Here is an 18,355-nt window from a genome sequence, read left to right on the forward strand (position 1 = left end):
CTCCGCTTCCTCATTATGCTTCCAGCTAGCAACACTTTATCTACCCCTCCGACAGCTCAGCACTTTGGCATCCGTTTGTAGGAAAGACGATAGCAGAGAATGTGCAGAAATGGCTTGGTAATCAGATTGTTGAAGCCAGCCAATCCAATGAGATTGTTGAAGCCAGCCAATCTAATTCCGTCTACAGTCAGAGGAGGGTCTGGGAGAGGGTGAGCACCAGAAAGCTGATTAGACTGCTCCAGGCTGGAATCTTATGTAAATTGTGTTGGAATTCGGTGAATATCTTGCTTTTTTTCCTACAATGTTGTATTGTGACAGAGAACCTGTCATGAACATGGGCAAGGACTGTCTGTCAAGTACATGGCATATAAACAGTTCTTAATGGGGCAGTTATGTTGATATTGATCATGAACTTGTAGTTTTAGAGTCATTAATATTGTGCAGGAGTTAGCTAACAAGTCGCTGTAGACTGTCAGTAGAAAAACTCCAACTATGTTGGAGGTATATTGTTAGAAAAATAGTGTAAGCCGAATTAACATGTAATACATTATGAACACTAAAATATGAAATGTTATGGTTTTGAAAAACTTAAAACAAAAAAAGAAATACTCCTGCCAGGAAGTATTAAATGTTGCAATCTTACACTGCAACTGAGTGCACTCCCAGCCCCATAAGAGCTTATTTTAGGACGCTTCACTCTAGATTTTCCGCACATGTACCTACCTACTGTTGGGTTGACCTTGTGTTGCATCAAGAGTTTGATGTTCCAATTGCTTTCTGAACCAACGACTATTTGTATCTTCTCTCGATGAATTAAGTGCCTCTGGTACTCCTAGGATCTCTTTTCAGCTGTACTTCAGTTAGCAAATGGTATGTGAGTTGGTTGAGTGAGGAAGGTGCAGGGTTCTAGTTGGCAAGAGGTATGGACCAGATCTTACCAGTAGCCTGGACAGCTGTGCCAAAGTGCACATTGCATTATACAGAGGAGATTCATTTTGAACCTTGCATTCTCCAGGAGCCGGTGGAGGAATGCCAAAATGGATTTCATGTATAAGATTAGTTGTGGTGCATTGATCTGGACACATGCAACCTGTCAATCATCTTATATGGAAGCACAGTTTGCATCACATTATCAGAATAAGACTCTACTTAGTTATTCCAATAGAGTTGCATATGATCTTATGCGTCATGGAGGGATGAAGTTTGGATCCATTTACTACTGTGTTCACTTGAAGAGCTCAAGGAGAGCTCTATGTTGAAGATGATTTCAGGTTTTTAATTGCTCGACCTGCTTCGAACCCTGTCTCAGGATTGTTTTGTTTTGTACCTCTTAGTCCTAGAATTTATTTTGGTACCATTCAGATAGAAAAAGTTCTCCTGCATCCAGGGGTAGATGCGATATAGACATTTTAGTTCATTTAGTTTGATTTATTATTCTGTTATTCACCCAGCTTGTATTCCACCAGTTAAAGAGGAGGAGATCCAGTGGACAGCGGGTCCTTGGATGCCAATCTCTTGCAGGCGCCTGATGAGGATGGGGTCTGAGACCATGCCAAATGCTGCAGAGAGGTCCAGGAATGAGGGGTCGCCATGTCTTCTTTGTCAAGGATCATGCAGCTGTCGTCTGTGGTGATGAAGAGGGCAGTTTCACTATGGTATTTAGTACTGAATCCAGACTGCATGGCATCAAGGAGCTGGTAGTTGCTAAGCTGGTATGTGAGGTGCTGTTGATCAGTTTACCTAAGACCTTTGCTGGGTATGGTAGGAGAAAGACGGGTCTGGTGTGGGAAAGCATGGCTGGGTCAGCGGATTTTTTCTGGAGTAGGGGCATGACAGTGGCATGTTTCCAGGTGTCTGGGAATGGGAGTTGATGGAGGAGTTGAGGATTGGTGTTAGTGCTTCGCTGTTCGATAACAGTCTTTTGGTGAAGGTGTGGTGGGGCAAGGATCAGCTAGAGCCCCATGGGGGTGCTTTTCATAGCAACGATAATTTCAATGGTGGTGACATCAGGTCACACGGTCAACATGATGGGAAGCGGAGTTGCAATGGCAACAGGGTCCGGTTGAAGGTCGAAGTTGTTGTATATTGAGGTGATTTTGTTACAGAAGAATACGAAAAGACTGTTGTAAAGGTATTGTGGGGGGGTGATGATGCTGAAAGCGGCAGCAGGCATGTTGAAATCTTTCACGTTGGTGAATATTTGCTTGCAGCTGTTAGTGGTGGTGTCGATGTGACCTGTAAGAGCTGAGTGCTTGGTGTTCCGTATCAGCTTCATATAGAAACTGAAACGTTACCACCCGCCAAAGTATAGCACTTTTAGCTCTGCTAGACTTTGGCTTATGATCCAAACTGCACAAAATTTCTACTTATGTCCAGATGAGTCCTTCTTTTTGCGACCTCAACTTAGCTATCATCAATAAAAAGACGAATTTGCGGTGCCAAATGCTGAATCGCCTTTGATGCAATCGCCCATCACAGTCCAAATCTTCTACGCGCTGTATCTTGCAATGGGGTAAATATCATACCTTTACCTCCATTGACCACGTTTCTCTGTACAGTGGCACTCTTCTAGTCTACTAGATGAGGCAACATTGCATTTATAAGATTCAGACGAAATCCTTGTGAGTCGGACACCAACCAACCAATCCCTATCAATGTGCCCCCCTTCTCCTCCAATCTTTCAAGGTGGTACTCAACAGATGTTTTAGAGGCGATAACACTCAATTGTGATTGCAGTAAATTGCTTTCCGCTGCTGCACTACGAGAGTCTCAGCCGCTCTCAACCAGCGATCCAAGGACCGGACTTAGGTTTCAACCTTGTTAGGTAATGCACCATCTAGTTTGCTCTGTAGTGCAACACACCAGACTTCAAAGTTGTGCAGCTTTTTATGCAGGCGTTCAGTAGATGCTGTCAATGCTTTCTCAACCCTGGATAGATCCATTAGTGCTACTTCATCCCATATCTGCCTGTCTTCGTGTGTGGAGCTGCAATCTTGAATAATTTGTCGGTCCTGGTTATGGGTATTACCAAAGTACAACGATGTACATAATGCAACTCTTCAATCATTCTTTGGTGTACCAGAGACGTTTTAAGGCATGGGCAAATTTGCCATTTGCCCCAACCCCGATCTTCCAAGGGGGTCTAAAGAAGGTGAACATTTATTATTTTTAACCTCTTTCTATTCTAGTTATCTAAACCTTTCGTCCTCTCTCTGCCTACCTCTTTCTCTGACTCTGTAGCTCTCTACCATGTATCATCCCTAACAGATAATTCAGTACTGTCTGGCATCATGTGGGCTTAAATTAGTGGGCAATGGGTAAAAAGATTAAAATGGTTCTAACAGGGGGATGGGGCCCTCAAAACCTTTAAGATGGCACTGCGGAGCATATATATTTTTTTATTTGTACATATTTATTTACTTAAGTTATTAGTAGAAAAATACCTGCCCATCTCTGCAGCCTCATCTGTTAGCCACATGTTGCTAAATTACCACTCAGTTGCTCCCTGGGGCTAGGTTCCTGCTTTTTAAACACGCTCAATAAAAATAAAAGAAAGTAAATCTGTTTCCCCTCTTTCTTCTTCCTCTTTGTTTTATTGCCATTATGTGTTGATTATACATTTTTTAGTGCTTCCTTGGCTGCAACCCAGTAAATTGATCATATGTTGGTGTTTGTATTGTTTCCTTCTGTTTGATATTTTTTTCAAAAGAACAGCCCTAGCTCCAATTAATTGCAGTGCACTGTTTTTTGCTACACCTACTTTCTCCGATGCAATATTATATTGACCAATGTACATAGGGCTATGTTTATGTGTGGAGTTGCACCACGCGGCGCAAGTCCTAAATGTGATTTATGAAGCCACGCAAGGCCGCTTTGTGTGCCCCAGAGTGGCTTCATAAATCTGGGTAACTTAACGGAGCGCAAACCGGTGCGGTGCATTAATCTACCCTGGGAAGGCTTTCCACGGGCCTTGCACGCGTGCTCCCATGCAACACCCATGGTTTTCGACGCATTCCAAGATTTACCAAAAGTGGTAGACCTGGGAATGTGCCAAAAAAGATACTCGTTCTCAGGGGAGGTGTAACAAGGAGAAATATCTTTATTTATGTTCTTTACTTCCTCTTTCTATGTGTGCGGCACTCTGAATCACACATAGAATGAGGAAAATGCAGCACACATAGAATGAGGAATATGCAGCACACATAGAATGAGGAATAAGCAGCACACATAGAATGACGAAAATGCAGCACACTTAGAATGGGGAATATGCAGCACACATAGAATGAGGAAAATGCAGCACACATAGAATGAGGAAAATGCAGCACACATAGAATGAGGAATATGCAGCACACATAGAATGAGGAAAATGCAGCACACATAGAATGAGGAATATGCAGCACACATAGAATGAGGAATATGCAGCACACATAGAATGAGGAATAAGCAGCACACATAGAATGAGGAAAGTGCAGCACACTTAGAATGGGGAATAAGCAGCACACAGAGAATGAGGAAAATGCAGCACACATGGAATGAGGAATATGCAGCACACATAGAATGAGGAAAATGCAGCACACATGGAATGAGGAATATGCAGCACACATAGAATGAGGAAAATGCAGCACACATAGAATGAGGAATAAGCAGCACACATAGAATGAGGAAAGTGCAGCACACATAGAATGAGGAAAATGCAGCACACATAGAATGAGGAATATGCAGCACACATAGAATGAGGAAAATGCAGCACACATAGAATGAGGAAAATGCAGCACACATAGAATGAGGAATATGCAGCACACATGGAATGAGGAATATGCAGCACACATAGAATGAGGAAAATGCAGCACACATGGAATGAGGAATATGCAGCACACATAGAATGAGGAAAATGCAGCACACATAGAATGAGGAATAAGCAGCACACATAGAATGAGGAAAGTGCAGCACACATAGAATGAGGAAAGTGCAGCACACATAGAATGAGGAATATGCAGCACACATGGAATGAGGAATATGCAGCACACATAGAATGAGGAAAATGCAGCACACTTAGAATGAGGAATAAGCAGCACACATAGAATGAGGAAAATGCAGCACACATAGAATGAGGAATAAGCAGCACACATAGAATGAGGAATAAGCAGCACACATAGAATGAGGAAAATGCAGCACACATAGAATGAGGAATAAGCAGCACAAATAGATTGAGGAAAATGCAGCACACTTAGAATGAGGAATAAGCAGCACACATAGAATGAGGAAAATGCCGCACACATAGAATGAGGAAAATGCAGCACACTTAGAATGAGGAATAAGCAACACACATAGAATGAGGAATATGCAGCACACATAGAATGAGGAATATGCAGAACACATAGAATGAGGAAAATGCTGCACACTTAGAATGAGGAATAAGCAGCACACATAAAATGAGGAAAATGCAGCACACTTAGAATGGGGAATAAGCAGCACACATAGAATGAGGAAAATGCAGCACACTTAGAATGAGGAATAAGCAGCACACATAGAATGAGGAAAATGCAGCACACATAGAATGAGGAATATGCAGCACACATAGAATGAGGAAAATGCAGCACACATAGAATGAGGAATAAGCAGCACACATAGAATGAGGAAAATGCAGCACACATAGAATGAGGAATAAGCAGCACACATAGAATGAGGAAAATGCAGCACACTTAGAATGAGGAATAAGCAGCACACATAGAATGAGGAAAATGCAGCACACTTAGAATGGGGAATAAGCAGCACACCTAGAATGAGGAAAATGCAGCACACTTAGAATGAGGAATAAGCAGCACACATAGAATGAGCAAAATGCAGCACACATAGAATGAGGAAAATGCAGCACACTTAGAATGGGGAATAAGCAGCACACATAGAATGAGGAAAATGCAGCACACATAGAATGAGGAAAATGCAGCACACTTAGAATGAGGAATAAGCAGCACACATAGAATGAGGCATATGCAGCACACATAGAATGAGGAATATGCAGCACACATAGAATGAGGAAAATGCAGCACACTTAGAATGAGAAATAAGCAGCACACTTAGAATGAGAAATAAGCAGCACACGTAGAATGAGGAAAATGCAGCACACATAGAATGAGGAATATGCAGCACACTTAGAATGAGGAATAAGCAGCACACATAGAATGAGGCATATGCAGCACACATAGAATGAGGAATATGCAGCACACATAGAATGAGGAAAATGCAGCACACTTAGAATGAGAAATAAGCAGCACGCATAGAATGAGGAATAAGCAGCACACATAGAATGAGGCATATGCAGCACACATAGAATGAGGAAAATGCAGCACACTTAGAATGAGAAATAAGCAGCACACTTAGAATGAGAAATAAGCAGCACACATAGAATGAGGAATAAGCAGCACACATAGAATGAGGAATAAGCAGCACACATAGAATGAGGAAAATGCAGCACACATGGAATGAGGAATAAGCAGCACACATAGAATGAGGAATAAGCAGCACACATAGAATGAGGAAAATGCAGCACACATGGAATGAGGAAAATGCAGCACACTTAGAATGAGGAATAAGCAGCACACATAGAATGAGGCATATGCAGCACACATAGAATGAGGAATATGCAGCACACATAGAATGAGGAAAATGCAGCACACTTAGAATGAGAAATAAGCAGCACACATAGAATGAGGAATAAGCAGCACACATAGAATGAGGCATATGCAGCACACATAGAATGAGGAAAATGCAGCACACTTAGAATGAGGCATATGCAGCACACATAGAATGAGGAAAATGCAGCACACTTAGAATGAGAAATAAGCAGCACACTTAGAATGAGAAATAAGCAGCACACATAGAATGAGGAAAATGCAGCACACATAGAATGAGGAAAATGCAGCACACTTAGAATGAGGAAAATGCAGCACACATAGAATGAGGAAAATGCAGCACACATAGAATGAGGAATAAGCAGCACACATAGAATGAGGCATATGCAGCACACATAGAATGAGGAAAATGCAGCACACTTAGAATGAGAAATAAGCAGCACACTTAGAATGAGAAATAAGCAGCACACATAGAATGAGGAAAATGCAGCACACTTAGAATGGGGAATAAGCAGCACACATAGAATGAGGAAAATGCAGCACACATGGAATGAGGAAAATGCAGCACACTTAGAATGGGGAATAAGCAGCACACATAGAATGAGGAAAATGCAGCACACATGGAATGAGGAAAATGCAGCACACTTAGAATGAGGAATAAGCAGCACACATAGAATGAGGAAAATGCAGCACACATGGAATGAGGAAAATGCAGCACACTTAGAATGGGGAATATGCAGCACACATAGAATGAGGAATAAGCAGCACACATAGAATAAGGAATAAGCAGCACACATAGAATGAGGAAAATGCAGCACACATAGAATGAGGAATAAGCAGCACACATAGAATGAGGAATATGCAGCACACATAGAATGAGGAATAAGCAGCACACATAGAATGAGGAAAATGCAGCACACTTAAAATGAGGAATAAGCAGCACACATAGAATGAGGAATAAGCAGCACACATAGAATGAGGAATATGCAGCACACATAGAATGAGGAATAAGCAGCACACATAGAATGAGGAAAATGCAGCACACTTAGAATGAGGAATAAGCAGCACACATAGAATGAGGAATAAGCAGCACACATAGAATGAGGAAAATGCAGCACACATAGAATGAGGAATAAGCAGCACACTTAGAATGAGGAAAATGCAGCACACATAGAATGAGGAAAATGCAGCACACATAGAATGAGGAATATGCAGCACACATAGAATGAGGAATAAGCAGCACGCATAGAATGAGGAAAATGCAGCACACTTAGAATGAGGAATAAGCAGCACACATAGAATGAGGAATAAGCAGCACACATAGAATGAGGAAAATGCAGCACACATAGAATGAGGAATAAGCAGCACACTTAGAATGAGGAATAAGCAGCACACATAGAATGGGGAATAAGCAGCACACATAGAATGAGGAATAAGCAGCACACATAGAATGGGGAAAATGCAGCACACTTAGAATGAGGAATAAGCAGCACACTTAGAATGAGGAATAAGCAGCACACATGGAATGAGGAAAATGCAGCACACTTAGAATGAGGAAAATGCAGCACACATAGAATGGGGAAAATGCAGCACACTTAGAATGAGGAATAAGCAGCACACATAGAATGGGGAATAAGCAGCACACTTAGAATGAGGAATAAGCAGCACACATAGAATGAGGAAAATGCAGCACACTTAGAATGAGGAAAATGCAGCACACATAGAATGAGGAATATGCAGCACACATAGAATGAGGAAAATGCAGCACACATAGAATGGGGAATAAGCAGCACACTTAGAATGAGGAATAAGCAGCACACATAGAATGAGGAAAATGCAGCACACTTAGAATGAGGAAAATGCAGCACACATAGAATGGGGAAAATGCAGCACACTTAGAATGAGGAATAAGCAGCACACATAGAATGGGGAATAAGCAGCACACTTAGAATGAGGAATAAGCAGCACACATAGAATGAGGAAAATGCAGCACACTTAGAATGAGGAAAATGCAGCACACATAGAATGAGGAAAATGCAGCACACATAGAATGAGGAAAAAGCAGCACACATAGAATGGGGAATAAGCAGCACACATAGAATGGGGAATAAGCAGCACACTTAGAATGGGGAATAAGCAGCACACATAGAATGAGGAAAATGCAGCACACTTAGAATGAGGAAAATGCAGCACACATAGAATGAGGAATAAGCAGCACACATAGAATGAGGAAAATGCAGCACACATAGAATGAGGAAAATGCCTCTCAGTTTTTTTTTGTGCAGGAAGGTGTCCCTTCCTGCACAAAAACAATCCTGCATGCATCGCAGGCACCCTTGCGCCAAGGTGAAAGGGTGCCTGCGTTGGCGCTAGGCAGCCCATTGTGCGCAGGGCTGAGAAAAGGACAGGAGTGCATTAAACACAGCGCATTCCTGCCTGGCGTTACACATCTCATAAGCATGCCCCATAGCCTCTTTCACAAAGTGCGCGTGCGTGCCTGCATGTCTGTCTATTCAGGCTTCCATCCTTCGAGGTCGATAAGATGATTGCCACAGTGCGCAGTTAGGCAACAATCAGGCGTCAATAGCCAGCCCAGCTGGTGCGAGTGAAGCACAACGCATCCTTTGTACGACTTCCTGTTTGTTGAACGTTGTCTCCTTTCTGTTTGGTTTTCACCACAGGTGCCAGCGAGAAAGCGCGGCAGCAGAAGAAAAGCAGCGGCTACGGAGAGGAGCTCTCGAAGGCCCTTGAGCACGCGGGGGACACGGACGGGGACGCGGAGGGAGGTGCGTGTCACCACAACCTTGTAAATCCATCGGCAGCTGTCGGGCCGGATATTGTTTCTCGCGCCCTTGGCGTTCACCTGTGCCACACTCGTTAAACCTGGCTTTAATTACATTTCCCGCCCTCTCAGTTTGTCCTCGCCATAGGCAGTGCTTGTTTAATTCAGTGCGCACAGCAGGGTCAGGCTTAGGACAGAAGCTAATAGACCTGCAGTAAAATAAGGGGATTCAGCCCTCATCCCAGGGGGGCTGTAATTTTGTACGAATATCTTTAGCAAAAATGTGTGAGAAAATGAGTGTGTCCTAAATAATATAAAAATATAGTCCCACTGGGTGTGTATTTGCTTTTTTTTATTAACTCCCAACGGGCAATAGATATTTGTCAGCCAACAATTTGGTTACAATATTCTGCTACCATCTCCAAGTAGGTGCGTCTGGGCTGTCAGTTTGACTCAAACAGAGCCAGCCAATGGAAGCTCTCCACGCTGGCAGCCTTCAAAAAGCTATTAGGATAGGGTCAGATGTAAATGTCATATGGACTTTTCCCAATAGGCTTCGATATACACTGGATCTAAGACTGAATCAGTTGCATGTGAAATCTCCCAACAGACAAATGTTTCTAATAAGCTGGTTGCCTTGGAGAACAATCATCATTTTTGTCATCCTAATGTACCTAAAACAAATGCCTCACTTCCGATTCTCGCTTATTTTTACTCTCTTGACCCCCACACAGATGACCCCATGGAAGCCAGCTGTGCCCAGAAACCCTTGTGTTTCGTCTGTCTTCAGACAGATAGTCTGAAAGATGAACAGAGAGAGTAGAACTTGTTGGATTGCGATGTTGTTTATAGGACCTGTAGGGCAAGGTGCACCCTGCAGCCCGGCGACTCTACCTCCCCTGGGATGTGAGAGGCTTGGCCCTGGGCAGGGTTGCTAGCTCTCGTACCTGGTGACCCTTCCATTGGTTCTGCAGTGCTATGCCTGGCCTGGAGGTTTTCTTGGTGTGTAACGCATGTCACCAGTGAGTGATGCATGGGACCTGAGCTTCACGCAGCTCCAGTCACAGGTGTTAAGTGGAAGGGTCCGCCATGCTGAGCCAGACATGCTAAGTAATTTAATGAAAGAGGTGAGTTTAGGCACGCCTATCGCCCAAAGTCCTGTCCCTCCTATTGTCAAGCTGCGCTGTGTTATAGGGTCAGGCTGATGACCACTCATGTCTTTGCCGTTGGTCCTTCTGAGACACCGAGATATCTTCTGTCAGTCCTTCAGTTGCATTTCACTCATTTTGTCAAGTAAGGTTTGCAGGTCTACGCCTAGGGTATTGGTCCAAAGGATATTCTTTGATGCTGCTGCCCCTGCTCTGAACTGTACAGCCAAGCAATCTAAGCGTTAAATATCTATAGGAGCGATGGCTTATACATCAGGTTTTCCTGGGGAATTCTTATTTTTTTTCCCTACCACCCGCACTGTGCTCACAACACATCAGGACCTAGGAGGGATGTGCCTGTGATGGGGCCATCAAATCAGGGCCTTTGGGATGACGAGAAGAAGCCAACGCTTTCGCTGCCTACTCGATGACTGCACTTATGTCCAGAATAAAGTCAGTTTAGTGCGAGGTATTGGTCATGAGAATTGACTGTACAGGGACCAAGCCGCATTTGATTGATCAGAAAGGAGGATGGAGTAGCTTGTGTTAAGACAAGGACCAAAATGCTTTTCAGATGGACATTAGGTTTAGGAACACCTGGTCTCCATGGCTATGATCCACATCATATAGACTAACAAAGGGGAGAGCAAGGGATCGTGTTCACCGTTTGTCCAGTTGCTTGTAAATAAAATGTATCTTCCCACTAAGTTAAACCAGGAAAATTTTTAACACACCTTTTTTTGCACTTATACTCACAACCCGCTCCACTGTATTTCAGGTTTTGTAGCACACCCTGGTAACGCTAGGCCGCCAGGGTGGGCCCTGATGATGAAGCATGTCACCACTAGGCTGGTGAGTGAGGGGTTTCTAACAAAAGGATACATTCTTTCCTTTTTTCAGTCACACACCCCATTAGGAATTCTCTTGATTCTTTATGGTGGTACTCCTCTTTTTGTTTATCTAGTATATATGATCCACATCAGCCAGGTGACAAATACTGTGGTGGAAGGGTTGTGCCGTGTTTACGTGTCTTTCAAGGAAAATAATCTAGAAGTGCACATAGCTTACCTGGATTTTCAGAATAGGCCAATCACGTGCCTGGAGGAGTGCATTATGTCTGGTTCTGCTCCAGGTGTCCATTTACCGGAGCTTGCAAGGGACAATTTCAGGAACTCAGCTCTCTTGCATGCTTCCCCTATTTGCTTTCATTCTTTTCCTGCTGTCTCAACTCAGGATTCTCTCTAGTGGTTGCAGCGGTGCCTTTTTGTAAGAGGAGGTTTCTCCCTTTCTTTTTTGTAGGGAATTCGGATGTCAGGCTATGCAGGATAGAGGTCACAGTCTTGAAATGAAATGTGACTCTTCTTTTACAGTGGTCAAACTGAAGAACCCTCAAGGGAAAACCAGTTATTTATTGCCCTGGGGTGATCTGCGCCAGCTTTTACTCAACATCGAGAAAAAGCTCAATATTGTGTTTGAGGCACTATAAGTAAATAAACCAAACAACAAGATTTAAGTTGTGGAAATATAGAACGTCAAGACCCAATCTACCTTCAGTTAAAACAAGAAAAATAAGTGAAATACATGTAAAATTGGAAAAATCGGACAAGAGATTTAAAACGTTTTAAAATAAATTCTAACCATTCTATCAGAAACAATGCAATAATGTGTTGATGTAAGTCCAAGGGAACAGCAGGATTCTTGAAAAGAAATGACCAACTCCTCTGATGAGTGCAAGCATCTACCAACTAAGTGAGGCCAATTCATTAGTGCAAAAGTGCTGTCAGTTGGCCTGGCACTATGGGACAGGGCAGTGAAAAGCCAATTACGCACCACTGGAGCGCACTTTGTAAAGGAGGGTAGCACAGGGCCGTCTTAGCAGCACAGGGCCGTCTTTACAGCAGTACAGGCCCCAGCAAAGCAGAGCACTGGGCCCCAGCCTGCACAAGCCCTCACAGGAATTAAAATGTTCAACAGAATATTAGTGTTAAATTCTGGTCTGCATGGGCCCCTATGCTCATGGGGCCCCTATGCTCATGGGCTCCCCGGGCAACTGCCCAGCAGGCCCATGCATTAAGATGGCACTGGTGTTGCGGGGCTGTTTTGTATCGGACTAGGTTGCAATCAATCAATCATATCATATCATTTGTAAAGTGCACTACTCACCCTTGAGGGTCTCAAGGCGCTGGGGTGGGGGATGCTGCTACTGCTCGAAAAGCCAGGTCTTGAGGAGTTTTCTGAAGGTTGCACTTTGTCAGAAGTATTTGGCTGATCCCTTTGGTCCTCCAAGAACAGGAAATATAATTATTTGTGTGGAAAAGCCCAAAGATTTTAGGGAAAAAGCCTGAATTCCTACATCATTTGAAAGTTAAGGCAACATTAGTTGTTCAAGTCGGTTTTCCCTGTGGGTGTTCTTCAGCACAGGTTAACCTCCGAAAGTAATTAGGGTTCCATCTAATTGGCAATGGGTCCAGCTGTTATTTCAGATTACTATAAATAGCCAGCATATTTCCCTTTTCCAAGACCGTCCCACTATTGACATGTCCGTAAGAGAGCTCTCTGACAAAGTGCATAGTGCTTTTCCCAGCAGACAGAGATCCCACTCACAACTTTCAAAAGATCCAAGCTTCCAACATTTTCTGTCTGAAGTTCCTGCATAACTCCATATATGTCTGATCTTTAGACACCTCAGAGGCAAAAATCAGAATTTGAGGTGTCTACGGTTCATATAAGTAACTCAGAAATGCTTCGATTAATGCATTAACTTTAGAAGGAACACGTTGGAAACATAAACAGGCAGTCTTTCCTCACCGTTTTCGTCTCCAACTGTCTAAAATTCACGCACAGAGAAATTCTGCATTATATGTATTAACTTCAGACGCCTCAGACACAAGAAACAAGCACTCGACTCTGCACCGAGCCAGCGCAGCTCATCATGATTTGGGCCATGTTAATTGCCTTTGAGATGTTTAAGTCAATATACATAACTCTGGAATTCTCCGAATTAATGCATGAACTTTAATTGGAGCAGGTAGGAGCATGAACGTCATTTAGGGGTCACCAGAGGTTGCAGCTGTGACCATAGCTTGCCCCTTGTGACCCCTGGCACTGCCTTTGCTACCCCTGACCTCAGAGGTAGCAACATCAGTGGCAGGAATGCAGTGGCAGCTCGTCCTTAGGGAGGTTGCTTTATTTTCATTCATTTTTATTACACTAATACTGAATAGTATTTTATATTATTATATAGGCGGTCCCTGCTCAGTGTTTCCAACTTGCACTCTCTATATTTCACACCACACATGCAAAAAACAGGTGCTTGGCTGTGTGCTGAGCCAGCGCAGCTCTTTGTAATAAGCCCTGCACTTTATCCATGAACTATGAGTGAATTAAGCACTTGGAAGCACTAGGACTGGAAACAATGAGAATTGTTTTACCCAAAGAAAAGTCTAGGAAGTAATCACAGGAATGCAATGACAATTTGGCTACCACCCACCAAGTAGTAGCCTTCAATGCATTACCCTAAAACATAGTAGTGGCTTCCTATATTTGTCAGAGCAACTAAGTTACAGCCAAATGGATCGGGTCTAAGTAGTGAAGAAAGTCCACTATATATCAGTTCGCTTTTGCATGAGGGTGCTTAGTGAGGTACGTGAATCTTTTTTTGCTGCAGTAAAGTAAACTACAGGATATATAAAAATATAGTTCCACAATTTTCCAAACTCTACAACTCTGCAGTGTATGGAGCGGGTACTGTGTGAACACGAAGGGTCAGGAAATTGGGTGGAAGTAGCCTTCAAATTTGAATACCATGCATGTGCTTGAATGTGTTATTAGGTGTACATTATGTGTACATTGCATACGAGTCACAAGGGAATAGGTGTGAATAGATACAAACTGGCCAGCTTAATGTAAACACTGTGTAGTGCATATGTCTAACTATATGCGTTCATGTATACCTTCATTAATCACCCTGAAAATCCATTACAAAAACAGAGAACCAACTAATTTCAAAAATAGTTAAGATATTGTCATTTTTGTTTTACAGAGAAACACAGGGAAATTACGACCGAAGACTCTACCGCTTCTTCCTCTGAGGTGCAAGAAGAAAACAACGAAAGGGACAGAGAAAAGAATACTTCAGAGGAAGAAAAAAACAGCGTGGAGGAGAGAGAGCCCTCTGAGCATGACGTCACCCCCGAAGAGGAAGAAGACGAGAACAGAGAGGCAGACGAGCCAATGGAAAGCAACGAGATTGGTGACCAGGAGGAAGCGCCGCGAGATGAGGGCATAGACAACCACATCACTGACGACATCAACGCTGATGACGTCTCCGAGGAGAAGCATCAGGAGGAGGACACGCATGAAAGCCAGGAGCTCGAGGAAGAGAAAGAGCACGTGACCAAAAAGCATCACGAAGACCAGGAAGAATATGCCAGCGATGACCACGAGGAACAAAGTGCTTCGGAAGGAGAGAGTCTCGCAGAATCAAAAACCAAAGCCAGCCAGGAAGACATGGAAGACGAAACCCAGAGCAAAAATGGTGCGTAACTTACAACCCTGTGCAAAATGTGTTTTCTTTCCTAAAAAAAAAAGTCAGTGATAGGAATATACAAAACCCACAGTTGTCAGTGTATAAACTTAACAACATCCATATTTTGCACTGAGTTTCTCATTGTCAGCAATGGAATTTTTTTGTGTAACGTGTCACTGCAAGTGACCACTGGCAGTGGGATGCCCATGGGCCGTGTTAGAGGGAGCAGAGTTAAGATTATGTTATGATGACGTAGACAGTGCCTCCATATCTTGCATAAGCCTTAGATTCCACCAGCTCTGTCTTGCACCAGTTAACAAATGACCTACTGTGACCTCAACCCTCGAGGCACCACTTATGTAGACTCCATGATATTCCATGTTGACACACCTGACACATCAAACAACCCCCATACACATCACTTTCCTGACAGGCACCCTGCCCACAGTGCCGCTCTCCAAGACTCCATATATGACAAGCATCTTATCATGTCCTCCACCTACTAGGGACCTCTGCATGACCCAGGTAGCCTCTATTATCATCTAGAAGATGAATTAGAACAGGGTTAGGCATTGTGACTATAACCTCACACTAAATGTATTTTCCTATGGTCATGTAATATATACATGAATAGGTCTTACTGGTACTTGAAGAGTGAACAAGAAAAATACTAAAGAACTCAATTTTTAAACCCTTCCAGAACATCCACGAGCAAGTTCTACTATTTTTGGGAGGGATTGCCTAGACGGTAAAGAGGAAAGAGATGGAAGGCACACCTTCAACTGGCCACCTTACCTTAGCGTTGAACATGTTACAAGCATGGAGCAAGTAACTGCACCAACCCTACAACAGGAAAAGTCATACTCTGACCCTCATGTTCAGCAAATTAGTTTTCAGTTTGATGCAATGGAGTCAAATCTTTAACTGACCACTTTGCAAAAGGCCATCTGCCTAGGTAGTTGGTTCTTCATGCTTATACCTTCTGGTAGTGAATCAATTGCCATTTGTCAATGCTCCCATCACCCAACTTAATCGTACCCAGTTAGCCGACCTCGGGCGTTTGACCAGATTGGCAACTGAGCTCAAATTGCATTAAACTGGAATGTGAACTTGCACTGATCATCAGCATTTAGCTGGTGGTATCTGTGAACTCAAATTTGAAAAAATGCAGAAACAAAGCAAATACCATCTCCACACCCATTAGCCCCAATTTTTGCCACCAAAAACGTCGAAATTAAATGAACAGTTACAATCTATGTATAGGTTTCAATTGAAAGGAAGGTGGAAGTCCAACGCCGGATGAAATAATTGGGAACGCAGGGAGAGGGAATGCTGGGGGAATTTTCCAGGAGCAGCAGGCAACATCTCTGGCGCTCAAGTCTTCTATTAATATTGAGCTAGGGATGCCCTGCTGAGTACCGCAGCAGGCGTCCGACCAAATTGGGCAATAGGCTGTGCCCTATGCCTGCCACCCAGCCCCAGATGTCCCAATGACCTTCAAAACTAACCCCCCCCCCCCCTCCCTCACCAGGGCTCATTCTCTGCCTCTGTCAAGACGCAGAACGTCTCTTTCCTGTCTGCTAAAAAGGGAATTCTTGGGCAAGTGGTTTCTGCCAGTGGTTTGAACCTGCTAGTGAACAGACATCACAGAGGAGCCTGAACTAGCCATGCGGTGAGGGTGAAGGTGGGAGCAGGGATGAAGGCTCCTTGCTTTGGCATGCATGAGCATCTTCTCCGGTGTCGGATTGCATTTATTCCTGTCATCCTGTCTGTCTCCCTCAAGGGTCGGTAGGTGTGTGTAAACCACTGTCATGCTTTGTGGTTTTCTTGGGCCATTGAGGGTACAAACAGGATAATATGTGGTTTATTGGGGAAATGAAGGAACTGGAATTATTTTATTAGGCCTGGGCGGAGTTAGCAGAACTCCCTGAGGTGATTAAAAACTCTGCTGCACTACGCTGAGTTCCGCAAACGGTGAAGTGCATTAGGTCGCACAGTTCGCGCTGATTTGAAGCGCTGGGTGTTTGCCCCGCACTGGAAAATCAGCGCCAACAGCACCAACCGCAGCGCGAGAGGGCACTACTTCCTTCTGCTGCTTGAGTAGATGTTCTACTCGAGCAGGAGCTACCTGAACATGAACAAAAGTTTTCTCAACGTGAGCAGTAGCGGCCATCCGCACCCCCCTGCGTTCAGAAATCTTGCCAGAAGTTGGTCTTGAGTAACATTTTCCTCACTTGCACTCGCCAGCTTAATGTTGGTGAGCAAGGAAAAAACTCTGCTACGCTACACAGAGAGGAGTTTTTTTAAACTCCACGTGCTACGTGGAGCGTGGAGTGGGAAAAACTCCACAAACTCAGCGAGCGGAGCAGAATTTCACACCCAGCCTTAGGTATTGTAATTTATTGGGGCAGTGTGGAAACTCATGTGACACTATGTGATTTACTGAAGCATGGTTGAAATTAGCATGGCAACATGTGCTTCGATGTTAATAATGTAGGGGCTGACATAGAAATATGAGTCTTATCAAATAAGTATACAACCAACCAGGCATGGCGTGTTGTGAGTTACTATAAATAATTGTTAACTGGTGTGCAAAAATGACCTTTACTGGGCCAACATAGGATCACCATAGCAATGGGCGCTTTACCTGGATAGTACAGGAATAGGCATTGCAATGTGTACCCTGCGTGGGCAATTAAGAAATGTGATTCATGGCAATATCTCACTTGAGGATTAGTTCTGCTGTCTGGGGTGTAAAAGTTTAAGATATGTAGCCTGAGGATGTTCTATTACCTACATCAGCCCAATGATACAATCGGCTTTCTTATGCCATTGGCAATGGTACATTGAACAGCACAGGCCTATTTGATCAACATTGCTGCCAGGGTTTCATTGTGAACATTATACTGTTGGCAACTCCATGAAATATTTGATCAGCATACTGATATTACTTACAGCAATCTGGAATATTTGCTTGACATGCATATACAAATTGGAAGCACCCTGGAAAATAATGGCCGCCATCTGCCATATTATGATAGAACTCTACAATGTTGGTGATATTTTATTTTCTGGCACAGAAGGTCAGACAAGCTATTAACTGGTTCGGAAACAGTAGATGAGCATTAACTTTCCTGGCTTATGTTAACACTCATTTAGTTTTCTTGAGCAACAAGTTTACAATAGAAGTTATCTCTGTTCCCTTGGTAAGCCATGTTGATTCCATCTGGTGGGTGTATTCGATTACCATAGTCATCGGCATCTC

General features: G+C 43.4%; 1 protein-coding gene across 3 annotated transcripts in view; it reads left to right on the forward strand.

The window, feature by feature from the left end:
- CHGA (chromogranin A) overlaps positions 1-18,355 on the forward strand; it is a 96,306-nt gene that overhangs the window by 70,842 nt on the left and 7,109 nt on the right. For all 3 annotated transcript variants that reach the window (XM_086937696.1, XM_086937697.1, XM_086937698.1), the window contains exons 5-6: positions 9,314-9,418; positions 14,605-15,099. In XM_086937696.1, coding sequence (XP_086793822.1) covers positions 9,314-9,418; positions 14,605-15,099 — 600 coding nt within the window. The remainder of the gene's footprint in view (positions 1-9,313; positions 9,419-14,604; positions 15,100-18,355) is intronic.

Source organism: Lissotriton vulgaris, chromosome 9 (genome assembly GCF_964263255.1).
Source record: "Lissotriton vulgaris chromosome 9, aLisVul1.2, whole genome shotgun sequence".
NCBI classification, from domain to species: domain Eukaryota; kingdom Metazoa; phylum Chordata; class Amphibia; order Caudata; family Salamandridae; genus Lissotriton; species Lissotriton vulgaris.